The following is a 19,137-nucleotide window of genomic DNA, read 5'->3' as shown; positions in this document are numbered from 1 at the left end:
GCTCCTCAGCCCTTCTATGACACTGTCCATTTCTGAAATCTTGTTGTTTATCTTTTGGATTTCTAATTGTTGTTTTGTATGATGTCTATTTGTGAATTTATTTTGACATTCTGTTCTGGTATTATTTTCCTGAATTCTTCTATTTTTTGGTCTGTATTTTCTGTGAATTTTTCTGCCTTTTCCATTAATTTGTCCTTTTTTCCTCATTTTTGTCTGCTTTTTGCTTGAACTTTTGGACAGTTCTGACTATCAGAGAATTGAATTCCCTATCAGGTAGTTCTAGTGCCTTTTCTTCTACTGGAAATTGATCTGGTGTTTTATTTTGGGTGCCTACTGGAATAATCCTGTCCTGTATTTTAAAATATATTTTGATATTGTCTGCTGTCTGCAGTACATTCAGTAGTTATTTTCTTCATTTATTGATTGTAGATTTGTTTGTTTCATCCTCCTCTTTTGTTTTATTTGGTTATGTTTGAGCAGGCAGGCTGTGAGTTCTTTGCTGTTTTTTCATCTGTGGGCATGATACGTTTCACCTCCTTGTCCAATGAGCAAGGCCAGTCACTCTGCTATAGTGCAACAGGGCAGTTCCAGCTGAAGGGGAGTTGCTGGGATGGGTTATTTGTGTCATGTACTAGGCCGACAGGGCAGGCTGAGAATCCATGCAGGGCAGGTTCCAGTAGGCCATACCTGCGCTGCTTGGGGGTGTGATGTTCATTGCATGGTGCAGGTAGGCAGGAAGGATGGGTGAGATAGTGATGGTGTGGAGCTAAGATGGGCATGGGAAAGATGAGAGAGAAATAGGAGCAAAAAAAAAAGGGGTGCTAAGGGAGCTTGCCATTGGAGTGGAGAGATGAGAAATGGAGAAAAGGAGGAAAAAAAAAGAAAAGAAAAAGGGAAAAAGAACTGCCGAGAAGCAGTTCCACAGTTGAGTGGTGCTTCACAGCCTTTCAAGAAGAAGCAAAGATGGCACACAGAGCCAGATGTTTGAGAGAAAGGAGGGGGAGGTGGCGAGAAGTACAGAAGAAACTAAAAAAAGCGGAAAAAAGCAACACCAGCAACAAACAAATGGCACTCAGGGAGCCGGCCAGTGTGGGCAGATCAAATCCACGCAGCACAGGGCTGAAACCAGTGCCTTCTGGCCGAGAGACTGTGGCTGCAGGAAACAGAGGAGACCGAGCAGGGGTGAAGAAGGGTGGTGGTGGAAAACTGTATATCGCTGGTTACTGGTTGTTCTGTCTCCTGCTGGGTGCTCCATGAAGCTGCTTTCCCATACTCCCTATCTTCCGATCTCCAACAGGAGTCCAAGATGACGAATCTGTTCTGCATTAGCTGATATGGGACCTCCACATGTATCTGTCCTGCTCTCTGTTCTCTGTTGTTTCTTATTCCGTTTGGTGCTTGGCTGAGTCCTTTATCTCTTCTTTTGATGCTTAGGGTTCCAAGATTGATGTATGTCTCTGTTTTACTTAGATTTTCAGGTCTTAGCTGTGAAGAGATGGCGTGGTGCTTCTATCTATAGCACCATGTTGGCTCCGCCGCTACCCCTCAGTTTCTTGACACACCTATTGCCCTGCTAGGGCCCATGCCCTGGAGCAGTTGAGCCAATGAAACGTACTCCAAGTCAGAAAGAGTGAGAAAGTTTGTTTATTTAGGAGGTGTCCACCAATGGGGAATCTGACAGCAATGCAGTCTGTCTCTATGGAGTCCCAAAAGACATTTTTACATTAGAACTTACATATGAGTTTTACAAAGGTTAGAAGTGTCTTTATAGCCCGCAGATGGCATGGCCAGATGAGTTATTCATTATAAGGTAATTACAAGAAACTCTTTATCAGACTAAAGAGATACATGCCAGACGTCTCCTTATCACGCTAAAGATATACATGTCAGACATGTGGGCTCATATCTCCCTGTGGGGGGTCGTAATTCACAGGTAGCCAGACAGAATAAAACAAAGTCATTAACAAAGCTATGTGGAAAGGAGAAGGCAGGCAAAAAAGAAAAAAAGAACTTATAGGTTCATCATGGCATTAGTCATGTCAAGCTCTCAGTCACCCATTTTGCAAAGGAGAAAACATGCTGGGGAGTATTAGGGTCACACTCCTCACTTCACATGGCATCTGTCTCCCCGTTTATGCCTGCTTGCCTCTGTGTCTATGTTACTGTTTATATCACTTAGAAGTGATTAGATTTAGGACACACTCTACTCTGATATGGCCTCATTACATAACCAAAAAAAAACTGTATTCCAAAACAGGATTATTTCCACAGGTGTAAGGGTTGGGATTCCAACACATGTTTCTGGGTGACACAACTCAATTCATAACAGTATCTATGTGATCCACTTGCACACCTTTGCTTCTCGCCTGCCCAGTTTTAACAGGAACTGGACAAGTACACCCTGGTGGCACAGTGGTTAAGAGCTCGGCTGCTAACTAAAAGGTCAGTTATTTGAATCCACCAGCCACTCCTTGGAAAACCTATGGGACAGTTCTACTCTGTCCTATAAGTTTGCTATGAGTCAGTATCAACTCAGGTTCAGTGGGTTTAGTTTTCTTTTTGGACAAGTCCAGCAGTTCCAGAAAGGCATGGTGGCCAGGGTTCAGACCTTGGGTGAAAATCTAGATTACATCAACAACCAAGCCCTGCAGTTTGTCCCACTAATATTCTGGGTTCCCTCAGAAAAAGAGACTTCACAGAATCCTTGAAGAGCTATTCTCAGAACTTATACAAACTTGTATACAGAAGTGAATCTGAGCAGCATGAGAGATGAAATTGATGTGCTGCCCCGTCCTTGCAAGACTGAAGTAGTTATTGTTCCAGCAGCTGGGAGTATGGCCAGCAAATAGCATTTATCTGTCAGTCTTAGCTGAGGAGTGCCATTCCCACAGGGGCATGTCCCCTTTCCAGCATAGCCTGCATCCAGTGTCTGGTCTCCATCATGGAAGGATGGCACTGACCTCAGAGTTCCCCGTGGAGTTAGCTGATAACTTTGTTGAGGCTACGGTGACCGCCCAGTTTCTTTGTCTTCCCAATCCTGCTTTCTTTCTTCCTTCCACAGGGATCCTAAGAGAATTCTCTGATAAATTCCTGCATGGTGATCTTTTGTCTCAAATCTTGCTTTCTGGAGAACCTTAGGTGTGACAAGTAACCTGTGTAATAATCGCGCAGTAAATGGCAGTGGCTACTATGATTAGGGAAGCCTTCATGGTTGAAATCAGACTTGTACTGCATCTTGAAGGCTGGGGAGGGTTTGGCTGGAGACAGAGAATGGAAGGCACTGAGATGGTGGGGATGACGTTAGGGTTGACAATGGCCCTAAATGGTCAGAATGTTAATCCTTGGGCTTCCTTGAAGCTATCAGGGCTGGTTACCACACATGCATTGAGTCCTGATTTTTACCACTTGCTAGCTGTGTGAACCCATGGCCCTCAGTGACTACCTCCAAGATGGTTATGAGATTAAATGAGATAAGGAAAAGGCTTAGCACCAGGCCTAGCATATGGAAGAGGTCAATAATGTTAGAGATTCCTATTTTATAATTGGCTATGCTAGCCCAGATCTCTGCACCTGGGTACCTTCAGCCACCATTGTCAGCTGTGGCAGGCAGAATTCCATGATGGCCTCAAGATTCCCACCCCCTGGTGTACACATATATTCTCCCAGTAATCCAATCAATTGCTAACTAGGTGCTTCCGTGAAGGGATTTTGCTCATATGATTAAGGTCTCAAATCAGTTGACCTTAGGTTAGGGAGATTATCCTTGGGGGACTGACCTGACTGGGTGAGCCCTTAAAAAGGACTGGGCTCTTGGTGGTGAAAGAGATTGAATGTCTGAGAGGGATTCAACAAGAGGAAGAGTCTCCACTGAAGGCTTTGAAGAGGGAGGGAGCCACGTGGCAAACAGTGTGGCCTCTAGGGCCTGAAAGAAATCCCTGGCAGGAAGCGAGCAAGGAAATGGGAAATTCTGTTCTGCAACCACAAGGAACTGAAATCTGTCACAACTGTGTGAACTTTGGAGAATACCCTAAGTTTCAGATGGCAATGCAGCACAGCTGACACCTTGGTTTTAGCCTTCTGAGACCCTGAGCAGAGAACCCAGTCGCACTGGGCCCGGACTTCTGACCAGCAGAACTAAGAGCTAACAAATTTGTGTTATTTTAAGATGTTAAGTTTGTGGTAATTTGAAGCACTAGAAAAAATATACATTAACTGAATTTACTTAGAGGGAAACTCATCATTTCCAATCCCTCAGGCCTCCTTGGGTGCATCAAGTGTCATCTTCCAGGACCCATGAAGAGTCTGATGCTTGTGGGGTTTGTGATCCTAAGATCATACCCTAAAGGAATGGACTTAAGATTCTGAATTAGGATATAAATCTATGCCTGCTGTAACAAACAAGTCACAGTTGAGTTGATTCTGACTCAGGGTGACTCCATGTGTGTCAAAGTAGAGCTGTGCTCCATAGAGTGTTCAGTGCTGATTTTTTGGAAGTAGATCACCAGGCCTTTCTTCTAAGAAGCCTCTAGGTGAACTCTGCCAACCTTTCGGTTTGCAGTCAAGTATGTTAACCGTTTGCACCATCCAGGGACTCCGTGCCTGCTATAGTCACCATTTATTTTTACTTGTTCTGTAATTGATACAGGAAGAGAAACAGGATTACTCCACCACCTTAACTCCAGGGTTAAAGGATACAAAAGTCAATGCTCATAAAAACACAAAAGAAGTACAATATAGTTTCCTCTGACAACCGAGAAGAGAAGTGCTATAAGCTCAAGGTGAAAGGTTGTAAACCTGGAGTCTTGAGAGTGAAGACGGGAGCTCACAGGAGAACCTCTTGAAAACAAACTTGTCAGTTTCATGGCAACAGGATATGAATAAGTATAAGTCTGAGAAGAAAGATTTTTTTCCCCACCTGGCTAATGCGTAGATTCTTAACATCTTTCAGGTCAATGTCTGGTGAACATTTTCCTGCCTTTACCTTTATCTACATGACCAGATGTAACAACTAGCTCAGTGCATTGTGGTCTCATAGCCTTGCATGCACCAAGGTTTTTCACTTTCTCAAGCTATTAAAATTTTGTGTCCTCTCATAACTTTCATTTAACCTAGGCTGAATTAAGAAATTTGGGACTTCTAATTATTGTTTTATATCTTCTAGAAAAAGAAGGTCAATTACAGGTATCTCTGAGGCTTGGGCCATGATGGTGAAGTGGTTAAGAGCTTGGCTGTTAACCAAAAGTCAGCAGTTCGAATCCACCAGGCACTCCTTGGAAGCCATGTGGGGGAGTTCTGTTCTGTCCTATAGGGTCACTATGAGTCAGAATCGAATCGACGGCAATGGATTGGTTTTTTGAGGCTTGGGCAGCTTCTGGGGATTCCAATGGGAGGATCTTGCTTCCCAGGAAAATCCCAAGATATCAGGTGGCTCTAGGTTTACTAAGGGCTTAGATTACAAACCCTGGTAGACATATTCTGGACTGAACATCTTATCTTCTGAGTAGGCTGGAGTTTATGGTTTTAGATACCTTGTGATTACCTTAACTCCTGGCCAGAGAAGAAGGACGTGCTTTTCTTTGTTGTTGTTTATTTGGTTGGGTTTTTTTTTTTTTGCTTTTGTCGTTGCTTTTCAGAAACCAGAGTAAAGCTGCACGTTGCTGTAAAACCAAACCTGGCTGACCATGGCTTGATTGATTTTCCTGTTGACGAAGTTTCCCCGGTCTTGGCCTTTCACTGTTTTCCCTCCTGGGATGTGGGCAAACTCGGGTGTGAGGGTTCTGAGGTTCTGCTGAGGTCAGGCTAGCCTGGGAAGCTTGGACAAGTGGGGCTTTCTAGCCTCTCTTGCCTCCTCCCCTCAGTGCTGCCTTCTGTATTTCTGAGACCCTTCCAGATGCTTGGGTACCCTTCCATTATCCAGTCCAGACCACACCCCTGCCTGATGCAAGCTGAGTGGGGCACAGGCTGTGGGTTCTTGTGGGGTGGGTCACAGGCTTGTTTCCTCTGGACCCTGAGCCTCTTTGCCTCTCACATAAGCAGGAAGCATTCCAGGCAGATGCCCAGGGACTGTTAGCCAGGGATGCTTCAGAGGGGCAGAGTGCATGGCCTCAGCAGAGGGTCTGCTGTGTTCTTCTGACCTGCATAACAGAGGTAAACTTCTGAGTGTAGTGGGGTTTGGCAGGGGGGGTGGAGAGGAAGGGAACGGGAAGGGAATGAGTGCACTTTATACACATTGGTTCACTTAATTCCTATGAAAAGCCCAAGATGCAGGTGTTGTTAGCTGCTGTTGGGTTGTGTCCGACTCATGATGACCTTATATATAGCAGGACAAAACATTGTCCGGTCCTGTGCTGTCTTCATATCATTGATATGTAGCTGTTACTATCGTTTTCTCTAGGTAGAACAACTGAGGCTCACAAAGGTCCCTTAGGTCATTCGTGGTGGGGCCTGGATTTAAAACTCCATCTTTCTGATGTCAGTAGCCTGGGACTCAGAGAACGTGGTTCCCCCCATTGGGAAATGCTGGTCTGCTGTGTGAAGGTCCCTGTGTGGGGGCCAAAGAGTCATCAAGTTCTCCATCCCCAACCCCTCAACCTTCCCCTTCTGTCTACCTGCCTACACCTGGCAGAGCACTGGCTAGGAGGTGTGGACCTGCTGCATGGCCTTGGACTGCTTACCTGCTGTCTTGGGCCTCTGTTTTCTCAACGCTTGAACAACTAGGACATTGGACTAGATTCTTCTAAGATCTGTTTCAAATTTTGTGTTCAGGGATTCAGTACAGGGTCTTCAAATTGTAACCTCCCTGAGAATCAGGAATTTGGTGATAATCAGGCAGTTCTACTTTGTCCTATAGGGTTGCTAGGAGTCAGAATTGACTTGATGGTACAGGACAACAACGAGCTTTGAAGAGTAGCTGGATCAACAGTGAATGGGACTACCGAGGTCTTCAGTACTAACATATGTGAGAAAAAACCAAAAACTCTTGGAAGGAGTCCCTGGGTGTGCAAATGATTAATGTGCTTGACTACTAACAGAAAGGTTGGAGGTTCAAGTCCACCCAGAGGTGCCTCAGATGAAACTCCTGGTGATCTCCTTCTGAAAAATCAGCTGTTGAAAACCCTGTGGAGCATAGTTCTACTCTGACACACATGGGTTCATCATGAGTCAGAATCGACTCAATGGCAACTGGTTTTTCAGTCTTGGAAAAGAAGGTCCAGAGCAGCCTTGGCTTACCTTGGGTAGGTGGAGGGAGTGGTCTGACAGAGGTGCAGGCAATACAGAGATCTATTATCCATAGAGAATTTAAACACTAATAAAACTGAGTAAAATTTCCTCTTTTTTATTAGTACCGTGTGCCAGCCATTCTAACTAATGCCACTGCTAAAATATTCCTCTGTGCAAAAACATATTTTGTTGATCTAAATTTTAAATAATTGCTGTGATTACTGTTGAGTTCTAAGAATAAGCTTACTTTTATTACTTATCCTTTAATAATCACTGTATTGTACATAGAATTTAATTCTGAGAACTTCCAGTTATACAGTCGATTTCTTACAAAGGTGGACTTAGCTACATGCATTCATTTTCAAAGTAAGTTCAAAGTGGTTCAGAATTACTCAACACATTTGAGGTGAAGTTTGTATCTCCAGCCCCTGTAGGTACTACATATTCCTGCCTTTAAACAGTAGATGCTCTGCTATCCAAAGAGCTGGGCTTAAAGTCGCCTGTCTTGTGGTTAGAGACAGGCCTGGTCAGTTCCTACTTCTGTGCCATGAAGTTGGGACCTTCCTGAGGAATGGCTTGCCTTTGCTCTGGCCTCTGCCACTCACCCCTATTTCCTCCTCCTTCTAGTGACTGAGCACCACCCTGGATTCCAGACCCCCTGGTTTGGAGCTGTGGCCGCAGTGCTGGTGGTCATCTGCACAGCAGTCATCGGGGTGGTCGCATGGGCTAGAAAGGTAAGGGCTCTGGCTGCACATCTCAGTCATGGGCACCCCCAATCCTGCCTCCCTGGGGCTCTCAGGTCCTTTTCTGTCCAGAGTGTCCTTGCCCTTCCTACTGAGATAATCCAGAGACACCAAGACAGTTCCACCTTTGTCAATCCAGAGACCCAGGTGGGATCCCCCCATTGCTCTTCGTGCCTTTCTCATAGTACTTGTCTTGATTTTTTGTGAAGTTATTTATTTTCTTCCCTGTGCTGCTCTTCAGTTGGGAGCTCTGGAAGGTTCAAGCAGTGTCCTATCCATCTCCCTGTCACCTACAGTTCCTAATTCCTGCCTGACCCACAGCCACTGTCCTGAGAGTCTGACTGATCTATTATGAGTTTGATCAATCTCAGACATCTTCTATGTGCCAGAGCTTTCTGTACATTTACTCATTTAATTTTGACAACACTTGGGCAGTGCTGGCTACTCTGCTAGGGGCCTGTAGGATGAAAAATGTTGTCCAGCAGGACCAAAGGGAGGTACAGCAACTGCAGCTGGGCTCTGTCAGGACAAACATTGCCTCTTGGGGAACATGAGGAGGGTGGACAGTGGGGTTGGCAAAGTCATTGTCCAGAAGCTGAACATACACTTTTGCTAACAGCTGCTTGACAAATGACATTCACTCATTTATTCATAATAAATTCATATAAGAGAAGTATTTATTGAGCACTAGGTATTATTAAGTGGTGTGTTAAATAAAATTTATAATAATTTATAAGAACTTAGTAAATAATAGTTATTAATACATGCCAGGAAAAATACCAAGTGCCTTACATGAAGAATTTGACTTAAGTTTTACCACAACTTAGTTATGGTAGCACCATAAGTACCCTCATTTTTCAGATGAGGAAACTGAGGTTCAGAAAAGTTAGGTAACACAGCTACCTAAGTGGTAGAGCCAGGACTCAAACCTAGGTCTGTCTGATACCAAAGTCCATGTCCCTAAGTAAAGCAATCAACTGGCTCTTGGTGTCTATAGTGAATGCTGTTGGTACCCTACTCAGTTCCCCTCTACATGAACATTCTCCCATTTCCCAGACGCTGTGAGTATAGGCTGTGAGGGATGCTTGGTAGAATTCTTCAGGGTTTGTCCCTGAATATGTTGGCATGGGGAGAGCCAGCCTTCTTTGCGTCCCACCCTTTGCTCAATCCTGTCTCTTGAGAAGCCTCACCTGTATAGGTATGGATACATCAGTCCGCATATCCAAGCTCCACCTCCCCAGCAAAGTCACCCACCCTTAGTCCATCCCATGCCCAGGAATGCACACTGATGCCATGGCCCACCCTTGAGAGGATAGGCCCAAGAGGCAGAGAGAGAGACAGCGCAACAGCACATTTCAGTGCTTGAACAAATCCTCAAACCCACGTTGAGCATCTATTGTGGGCTCTGAGTTTTCGCAGAGAAATACAGCCCAGACCCTTCCTAAGGAGCTCACAGTTTAGGGCCAGGAGACACAGAAGGGTAAACAAATAACGGTTAGAGAACACCCAGGACCATGTTATAGCATATAGGATGAATGTAACTCCCTGACGGGGGCAGAGGAGGCTTCCTGGACACAGTCTGATGGAGCTGAGTCTCGAACAACTTTTAGGGGAAGTACAGGGAATGGACAATAGATACAGCATATACAAAATAGAAAGGCTGGAAACAGTGTATGGCATTCAAGAAACTGTAAGAGGAGAGGCACCTTGGCTGAGGTGAAATAACATGGCTTTGAGTCAGACAAACCTGAGTCAAAATTGGATTTGTCCTTGGGCAAGTGATTTCACTTGTCTCTATTAGCTCATCCCAAAGTGGAAACCGTGATAGGGCTGAGGCTAGAATTAAAGAAGCTAGCCCAGTGTGTTCTCATGGCAGATTCTCAGAAAATGATAGCTCCCTGATGTCTAAACCTTATCCCAGAGAGTGGAGTGTGTTGGCTGGGGAAACATGGTGGGAGATAATGCTGGAAAGGTGAGCATGACCAAGTCACAAAAGGTGTTTTTTAGGACATCACAGTCTCCTTTGGGGAATGTAGTGAAATTATGGACTTTCTTCCCAGAAGAATACACCTTTACACAATTTTTTTTATACAATTTAAGGGGAGTTTGAAATCCTTTAATGTCCACCTGTGGATCCCCTTCTATAGACAATGGAAATCATTGAAAGGTTTTAGGCAGAAGCATGGCATAAATCAGCTTTCATTTTTTAAAGGTCACTTTACTGGCGGCCATGCAAAAGTTGGGTTAGAGGTAGGAGAGAGTCTAGGAGCAGGCTAGTATGGAAGTGCAGGTAAGAGATAAGGCATGGTGTAGGAATAGAAAAGAAAGAATCAATTCAGAGCTATTTAGGAGTAGAATTGGATGGGATTTTATGACTGAATGGAGATTAATATTAGCCTCCAGTTTTCTGGTTAGCTGGTGCAATAAACCAGGATAGAGAATGTAGGGACAGGAGCAGTCTGTGGAGGAGCGAATGTGATTTTTCCCATTGGGACAAATTGAATCTGGGCTTGCGGTGGGTCATCGGGCAGTGATGTCCAATTAGTATCTGGACAACTGGGTCTCGAACTAGGGGAGAAACCTCGACCAGTTTGGCTAGAGAGTTTGGGAATCTTCGAAGGACAGATGGCAGTTGTAGATGCACATATGGACGAAGCAACTCAGAGAGAGTGTGTGTTGAGTGTGAGAAAACAGAGGGCAGAACCCTGGGGAACCCCTTCATTTGGAGAGCTGGTACACAGGAGGAAGAGCAAGCCTGGGATGAAGATGAAGGTGAGTGGTCAGAGGAGGAGAAGAGAGCCAGGAGAGAGCAATGTGTGGGATCCAGGGAAGGACACCATTTTGAAAAAAGATGCCAACAGTGTCCAATGAGTGAAGAGTAGGAGAATTGAGACTGAATGCTGCCTCACAAGGTTTAGGAAATAGGAGTAACGGGGCACGGGGACCAGTGCGTGCATAGCAGTAAGTGTTGTATCAGTGGTGTGGTTAGTACTGAAATCTAGTTGTAACAAGGTTGAGAAATTAGGGGTTGAGGAATTGGCGTATCACTGTGTATCACGGTATCATGTTAGGGAGTAACTTTTGAATACCATCCCCACATACTCACTTTGTAGTTTGTTTGTTTTTAGAAGCGATCCCTTCGAATTCATTCTGCAGAAAGTGGCCACAGGAGAATGCCGTCTGAACAGCAGGACTGGAGGCCCAGAATTCCCTCACCCCCTGGAAGCTGTGTCCAGGCAGAAGCTGCCCCTGCCGACCTCTACAGGGAGCAGAGGGAAAATGACTATGCTGAGCCACACGACTACTTCAATGTCCTGAGTTACCGAAGCCTGGAGAGTTTCAGCTTCCCGGCAGAGACTGGTTAACTCCCAGAGGCATCTTCTGGAAGACACTTTCCCTTTTTTTTTGGCTACGATGGGCTGATGTTTGAGCATCTGCACTCTCCAACACTGCTGTGTGTATGTATGCGTGTGTGTGTGCGTCTGTATGTGTTGAGGGTTGAATAGGTTTCTCTGATGTGTGTGTGTTCAGTGGAGTGAATAACTGTCATTCTCTTCTCCATCTTCATTTCCTCCCCCCACCCCCTTCATTCCATTATGGCAGACCCTGGGTGAATAGCATGAATCTTAATCATGAATGCACAGTTAAAAGAAAGAAAACTTGACCTCTCTTTGAATCTGGCAATTTGAGAAGATTGTGGTTCTGAGAAACGCATTCTTCTTAATAGTATGTGCATGGTTTTGGGTTTTGTGGTAGATGATGATGATGATGATAGTGTGAGTGCAGAGCCATCCTTTTCTCATATCTTACGGTCATATTCATCAATATTCATTTATTCAAGGTATTTTATGAATAAGGGATGGTAGCAGGTTCTGTGGAGGGATTCAAGGATGACCAATCCATGGTCTCTGCCCTTTAAGAATGTATAACTAAGTGAGGAGACAACATTTGCATTAAAAAGGAAGTAAGGAGACAAGAATGTATGACACAGACCTTTGGGAGTAGATGTCAGTTTGGGGTGAGGTGGTCAGGATAGGCTTATCTGTGGTGAGGTGACCTGGAAGGACAAGGTGGGACTTAGGGAAGGGGAGGACAAAGGGAACAGTGAGGCTGGTCTGGTGTGGGCAGGGGTTTTGTCTAGGGAACTTGTAGGAACTAAAGTTGGTGGAAGCTGAAGGCCCCACACCAAGGGAAGACTATGGCACCAAGGGAGCCAACTGGTCCTCAGATTTTGCTCTGAAGGCAGGTAATTTCAAATCTTCTTGTGTTGTGACTCAGAGTCCATTCGTGATGGGCTGATATAGGGAATTCTAGGCTTTTCCAGCTGTGTGCACTGGAGAAGCCCACAGGAAACAGCATATGTCCACTGGAGGAAGCTTCATCTCATCTCTGGGCCATAATCCACCTTTTCTCATTGAGTCTTTGAAAAAAGAACCGTTTTTCCATCAAAAAGAAAATCTGGGTTTGTTAAGTAGGTATTCTTCCTAGAAAAAAGGGGTGCTAGAGGTTTTAAAAAGTGAACACCTTCAAACTAGCTTCTTTGAACCCTTTTATTCATCCCCTGACCTCTTCATGCTAGAATAGGGGCAACATCTGGGCTGCTTTTTTCTGTTTAGCTGACTTTGAGGCTCAGTCTCACAGGACTTTTGCCCTTCCACCACCTTTCTTAGAGGAGAGAGCAAGGAGACTGGATTTACAGGTGACTGTTTTCCTTTTAGGAGCGCAGAAAACTGGGAGAGAATGTGAAGTAAGGTGGTCTTTTGCGGTAGTTAAAATAAAGCATTGTCCTGCTCCCTAAGAATTAGGCAAGGGTGAACAAGAAGATAATTCTACTCCAACTCCTCTTTGGATTTTTATTGTTTTCACTTTTCTATGAAACAGGTTTGTAGTTAGGATCAATGAGCTGAAATCTGACCAGAGCTCCAAGTTTTCTGGAAGAAAGATAGACATATATAAAATGTCATTATTTGCCATGGCAGTTCACAGCATTTTTCTTGCAAAATTAGTGCAAATTGGTTTGGAGTAGAACACAATTCATGAATTAGAAATGACTAAAATGTGATCATGAAAAGAAAGTGGTGTTTTAATTTGGAGGAGTTGTGTGTTGCTCTGAGGCTGGGCTAAGAATTGGGTGTCATTTAATGTAATTGTGATAATTGGGAAACATTTACAAATACCTTTCTGACTCATAGTGACCCCATGAGTGTCAGAGTAGAACTGTGCTCCATAAGGTTTTCAATGGCTGAATTTTCAGAAGTAGATTGCCAGGTCCTTCTTCTGAGGCATGTTTGGGTGACTTGAACCTCTAGTCTTTCAGTTAGCAGCTGAAAGCATTAACTGCCAGATTTTGAAGACTTAATGTGAAAAATAAGCATGTACACTATCTCACTATCTCAATATTTTTGAATATTGGGTTAAATAAAATATATTATTAAAATTAATTTCACTCATTTATTTTGATTTTCTTAGTGTGATTACTGGAAAACCTAAAATTGGATATGTGCTCGTATTATATTTCTATTGGATTGTGCAGCTCTGGACTCCAAAGCCAAGACTAAGCTGGCACTGTGGGAGGAGTGGAGTCATGTCCATTTCTATATATTGGTCTTTGTCTCTTTATTTCTCGTTCAAAATAAGATCTGAATAGGCTTTTCTCTTTTATTATTGCTTTTGAGAGAAATGCATAGGGAAGAATCACTGCTTAACTCCATAACTACCATTAGGAGGGTGATAAGATGGCCTATAGGTGTTGGAAATCAGTCACTAAAATGAGATTTCATTCAACCGAAAAGAAATTTTAAAGTGGAATTCACGGAACTTGATTCTCCTTTGAGAATCAGAGAAGACTCTCCTTGAAAAATCAGATTCCTAGAGACATGTGCTGTCCAGTGTGGTAGCCACTCTGCATATGTGCCTATCCAGCCCTTGAAATGTGGTTGGTTAATAGAGATGTGCTACACTTCCCGGCTACCACGAATGACCCCCGGGCAGAGAACACAACAGAGAGTCCCTGATGGAGCAGGAGAAAAGTGGGGTGCAAAACTCAAATTCTAGTAAAAAGACCAGACTTAATGGTCTGGCTGAGACTGGAGGAACCCCAGAAAGCATGGCCCTCAGACTTTCTGTCAACCCATAAGTAAAACCATTCCCGAGGCCAACTCTTCAGACAAAGATTAGACTGGACTATGGGACATAAAATGATACTCGTGAAGAGTGTGCTTCTTAACTCAAGTAGATACATGAGACTAAACGGGCAACTCGCGTCAGGAGGTGAGAGGAGAAGGCAGAGAGGGTCAGGAGCTGGTTGAACGGACACGGGGAATCAGGGGTGGAAAGGAAGAGCATGCTGTCATAGTATAGGGAGAGCAGTTAGGGTCACATAACAATATATGTATCAATCTTTCTATGAGAGACTAACTTGAATTGTAAACTTTCACTTAAAGTACAACAATAAAATAAAATAAAAAACTAAAAAAAATAAAGGGATGTGCTGCACTGTAACTGTAAAATACCCCCCAGCTTTTGAAGACTTAATGTGAAAAATAAGCATGTAGACTATCTCACTATCTCAATATTTTTGAATATTGGGTTAAATAAAATATATTATTAAAATTAATTTCACTCATTTATTTTGATTTTCTTAGTGTGATTACTGGAAAACCTAAAATTGGATATGTGCTCGTATTATATTTCTATTGGATTGTGCAGCTCTGGACTCCAAAGCCAAGACCAAGCTGGCACTGTGGGAGGAGTGGAGTCATGTCCATTTCTATATATTGGTCTTTGTCTCTTTATTTCTCGTTCAAAATAAGATCTGAATAGGCTTTTCTCTTTTATTATTGCTTTTGAGAGAAATGCATAGGGAAGAATCACAGAGGAGACTGAGGTGGGAGTCATTAAGTGCAGACAGGAAGAGATCCTGTCTAAGCTCTCTAGGGTCCCCTTTTGCATTCCCGGGCAGAAGGAAAATAAATGAATCAATGAATGAGAGTTCGAGGAGGAATGAATTTACTGATCCTCTGTCTTTTATTATTCCACATGAAGCTGCTCATTCTGAGCCTGCACTTGTAGAACCTGATCTACAAAAATTATACTGAACAAATGGGAGAAATCTTGCGTTATGGACTTTTAAGCTATTTGGTCTTCATGGGTGGATGAGACCTTCCCATGTGACTTTATTTTGTGTCTTTCCCTTTCTCCACCCTGTGAGCCCAGAAATGAATCATCACAGGCTCTGGTTCATACAGATTTCCATCAGTGTGAAGCTGAACAGGTGAGGTGGCAGTGTGTACTACACATGTATGACGGGGTTCTGCTGTGCGCACCATGCCCCACAGACGGGAGGGAATCAGCAGCGTGGTTTGGCTACCAGCTGTGGAGTGTGGGGTGGGTTTTATTCAGTTTTCTGGCTCTTCCTAGTCCTGCTTCATGGCTGTAACTACTAATCCCCCACCCCCACTGCAAAGCACACCTGGCAGGGGGTCAAGAGGCCCAGGGGAGCCTCATGTGTGGCAACAGCCTGAACTTTCTGGAAGTCAGAACATATGCTTTGATGTTTCAGAGGATTTATTTACATGTGGTAGCCTAGTACAATGCTGTCCAACAGAACTTTGTGCGATGATGGAAATGTTGTGTCTGTGCTGTCCATTATGGTATCCATTAGCAACATGTGACTATTGAGTACTTGAAATGTGGCTAATGTGACTACAAAACTGAATTTAAAATTTTTATTCCATCTTAACTCAAATTTAAATGCAAATTGTGACATGTGACTGGTGGCTAATATGTTGGACATTGCATTTCTAGTAACTGCCTTGCATATGGAGAGAACAGAGGGAGGTGTGTTGATAGGACATTGGTGGGTCTACAGATGTTATGCATTTGAAAGAGCTATCACCAAGAAGAAACATGAAGGTTCTTTTTTGTTTCTGGTGTCCTTCCTCTGCATGAGGTCAAAAGCAGGCAACCATTTATTTATTTCAGATTCTTCTCATAAGATATCCGAGGCAGCTAAGTCACCCTGTTCATGTAAACATGGCCAGGGCTGTCAAGGAGGTTGAAACTCATAGGTGTTATGCAGAATAGACTTGCATCACAAAACTCACCCTGGACTGCAGTCATTCTGACTTCATGTATGTCATGAAGAGCACCTCTCTGAGGGCTTAACCTCCAATATACTTCACAGAGATCAAAAGAGAGGTAGCCATAGTGTGCAGAGGGCTGGGAATTGGGATACTTGGTCCAAGTGCTGAGATTTACTATTTAGCTTTATGACATTAGATAAGTCACTTAACCTCTTCAAGCCTGTTTCCTTATTTGTAAAACAGTGATGATAATTTCTATTTTATAAGGTTCTTGGGAGGATAAAGATAATGTGGTTGACTGCCTTGTAAGCTATAAAGTACCAATTTAATGGTATTATTATTATTATTATCATTATTGTATCACCCCCCCCTCCCTCCATGAGCCTGAGCATATGGCCCTGGCACTGCTTATGATGCCGTGGAATTCCCCAAGGGGGCATCAAACCTCACTGGAAGCAACCCAGGTATCTGTGTAATTTTCAAGTTTTCGCAAAAACTGGGATTTAAGGAATGCTAGCAGGTGTAGCTGAAGCCTTGGGATCTACAAGTTCTCTGAAGCATTTTGAAATTTTGTGCTTTAAATGAGATGATAATCTTTGAAAAAGTCAAACATAGTTTGGCTATTGACGGCCTTCTTATAACAGGGTGCCATCACTGTCTTCAGTCTCCATGTTTGTGTTTATAATTAAGTTGATTTCAAGTGGTACTACTTGAATTGTTTTGGGTTAAAATGAGAAAAAAAAGGAAGGAGGTTTAATTCATAAATGATTCATTTGCTCCAAGTGGCTGGAGCAGCAGCAGATTTTGCAGTAGTTGAAATAATAGGAAAGTGGTGAGAGAGTTGGCTTTCCCTTGCACACTGTAGTGTGGGGATGCTGAATTCAGGACACACGCTAAAGCAGGCAGGGACTTTCCTTTTGTGAGCAGTGACTTAGATTCAGAAAAGGCCGTCCATTTCATTAATGTTGTTATTTTAATCATTACTCATCTTATAGTTTGGTTGGTATTCAACTGTAACTTCATTTTTAGTTCTGTAAGAGGTGTAAGCATAAAATTTTTACCTGCTTTTATGTTTGAGCATATTTAAGAAATGCTGTAATAAAAGCAATTAAAGTCGGCATTGGGACTGTCTGTGATAATATTATTTTTTCCCATTATACTGGGTCCATGCATTACTCAAGATTAATACTCAATTACTCATTACTCAAGATTGTTGTTGTTAGGTGCCATCGAGTGGTTTCCAACTCACAGCGACATTATGTATAACAGAACAAAACACTGCCCAGTCCTGCACCAATCCTCACACTCCTTGCTATGTTTAAGCCCATTATTGCAGCCACTGTGTCAACCCATCTTGTTATGGGTCTTCCTCTTTTTCACTGACACTCTGTTTTACCAAGCATGATGTCCTTCGGGGACTGGTTTCCTGATAACATGTCCAGTATGTGAGATGAAGTCTCGTCATCCTTACTTCTAATGAGCATTCTGGCTGTACTTGTTCCAAGACAGACTTGTTCCTTCTTCTGACAGTCCATGGTATATTCAATACTCTTCGCCAACACCATAAATGAAAGGCATCAATTCTTCTTTCATCTTCCTTATTCATTTTCCAGCTTTCATATGCATACGAGGTGACTGAAAACACCATGGTTTCAGTCAGGTGCACCTTAGTCCTTAAAGTGACATCTTTGCTTTTTAACACTTTAAAGAGATCCCTTGCAGCAGATTTGCCCAATGAAGTGTGTCATCTGATTTCTTGGCTGCTGCTTACATGGGCGTTGATTGTGGATCCAAGCAAAATGAAATCCTTGACAACTTCAATCTTTTCTCCATTTATCATGATGTTGCTTATTGGTCCAGTTGTGAGGATTTTTGTTTATGTTGAGATGTAACCCATACTGAAGGCTGTAGTCTTTGACCTTCTTCAATAAGTGCTTCATGCCCTCTTCACTTTCAGCAAGCAAGGTTGTGTCATCTGCATAATGCAGGTTGTTAATGAGTCTTCCTCCAATCCTGATGCCACATTCTTCTTTGTATAGTCCAGTTTCTTGGATTATTTGCTCAGCATACAGAATAAGTATGGTGAAAGGATACAACCCTGACACACACCTTTCCTGAATTTAAACTATACAGTATCCCCTTGATTTGTTCGAACAACTACCTCTTGGTCTAAGTACAGGTTCCTCATGAGCACAGTTAAGTGTTCTGGAATTCCCATTCTTCGCAATGGTATCCATAATTTATTACAATCCACACAGTTGAGTGCCTTTGCAGAGTCAATAAAACACAGGTAAATATCTTCTGGTATTCTGTGCTTTCAGCCACGACCCATCTGACATCAGCGATGATATCCCTTGTTCCACCTCCTCTTCTGAATCTGCCTTGAATTTCTGGCAGTTCCCTGTCTATGTACTGTTGTAATCGCTTTTGAATGATCTTCAGCAAAATTTTACTTACGTGAGATATTCATGATATTGTTCTATAATTTCCACATTCTGTTGGATCTCCTTTCTTTGGAATGGGTGCAAATATAGTTCTCCTCCAGTTGGTTGGCCAGGTAGCTGCCTTCCAAATTTCTTGGCATAGATGAGTGAATGCTTCCAGTGCTGCATCCGTTTGTTAAAACATCTCATTCGGTATTCTGTCAATTCCTGGGGCCTTATTTTTCGCCACTGCCTTCACTGCAGCTTGGACCTCTACCTTCAGTAGCATCAGCTCTTGATCATATGCTACCTCCTGAAATGGTTCAACATCAACCAATTCTTTTTGGTACAGTGTCTCTGTGTATTCTTTCCATCTTCTTTTGATGCTTCCTGCATCATTTAATATTTTCCTTACAGAACCCTTCAAATACTGGTGTGGTATAAATACCACTGGATTTCAGAAAACCTGACTTTAAGTACTGGCTTATTCACTGTTTTCTGTTGGGATAGACACATATTTCTGAATCTCTATTTCTATAAATTCGTGTAATAATAGCTACTTCATAGGATTTCACAACATAGTTGTGAGGATGGATAAAGTATATGAAGGCTAAACTTTAATATACTGCTAAGTGCCTTCTGAGTAGTGTGTGTGTGATTTACTGT

The 19,137-nt window shown here is 43.1% G+C and overlaps 1 protein-coding gene across 1 annotated transcript in view; it reads left to right on the top strand.

Annotated features, from left to right (window-relative positions):
- Positions 1 to 14,035, top strand: part of TIGIT (T cell immunoreceptor with Ig and ITIM domains) — a 25,067-nt gene extending 11,032 nt beyond the window's left edge. The window contains exons 3-4 of the mRNA XM_004373668.2: positions 7,849 to 7,955; positions 11,093 to 14,035. Of these exons, the coding sequence (XP_004373725.1) occupies positions 7,849 to 7,955; positions 11,093 to 11,329 (344 nt within the window). The 3' untranslated portion in view covers positions 11,330 to 14,035. The remainder of the gene's footprint in view (positions 1 to 7,848; positions 7,956 to 11,092) is intronic.
- The last annotated feature ends 5,102 nt before the right edge of the window (positions 14,036 to 19,137 follow it).

This window comes from Trichechus manatus, unplaced genomic scaffold (assembly GCF_000243295.1).
Source record: "Trichechus manatus latirostris isolate Lorelei unplaced genomic scaffold, TriManLat1.0 scaffold00026, whole genome shotgun sequence".
Lineage (NCBI taxonomy): Eukaryota > Metazoa > Chordata > Mammalia > Sirenia > Trichechidae > Trichechus > Trichechus manatus.
This window is presented reverse-complemented; position numbering and strand designations above follow the sequence as displayed.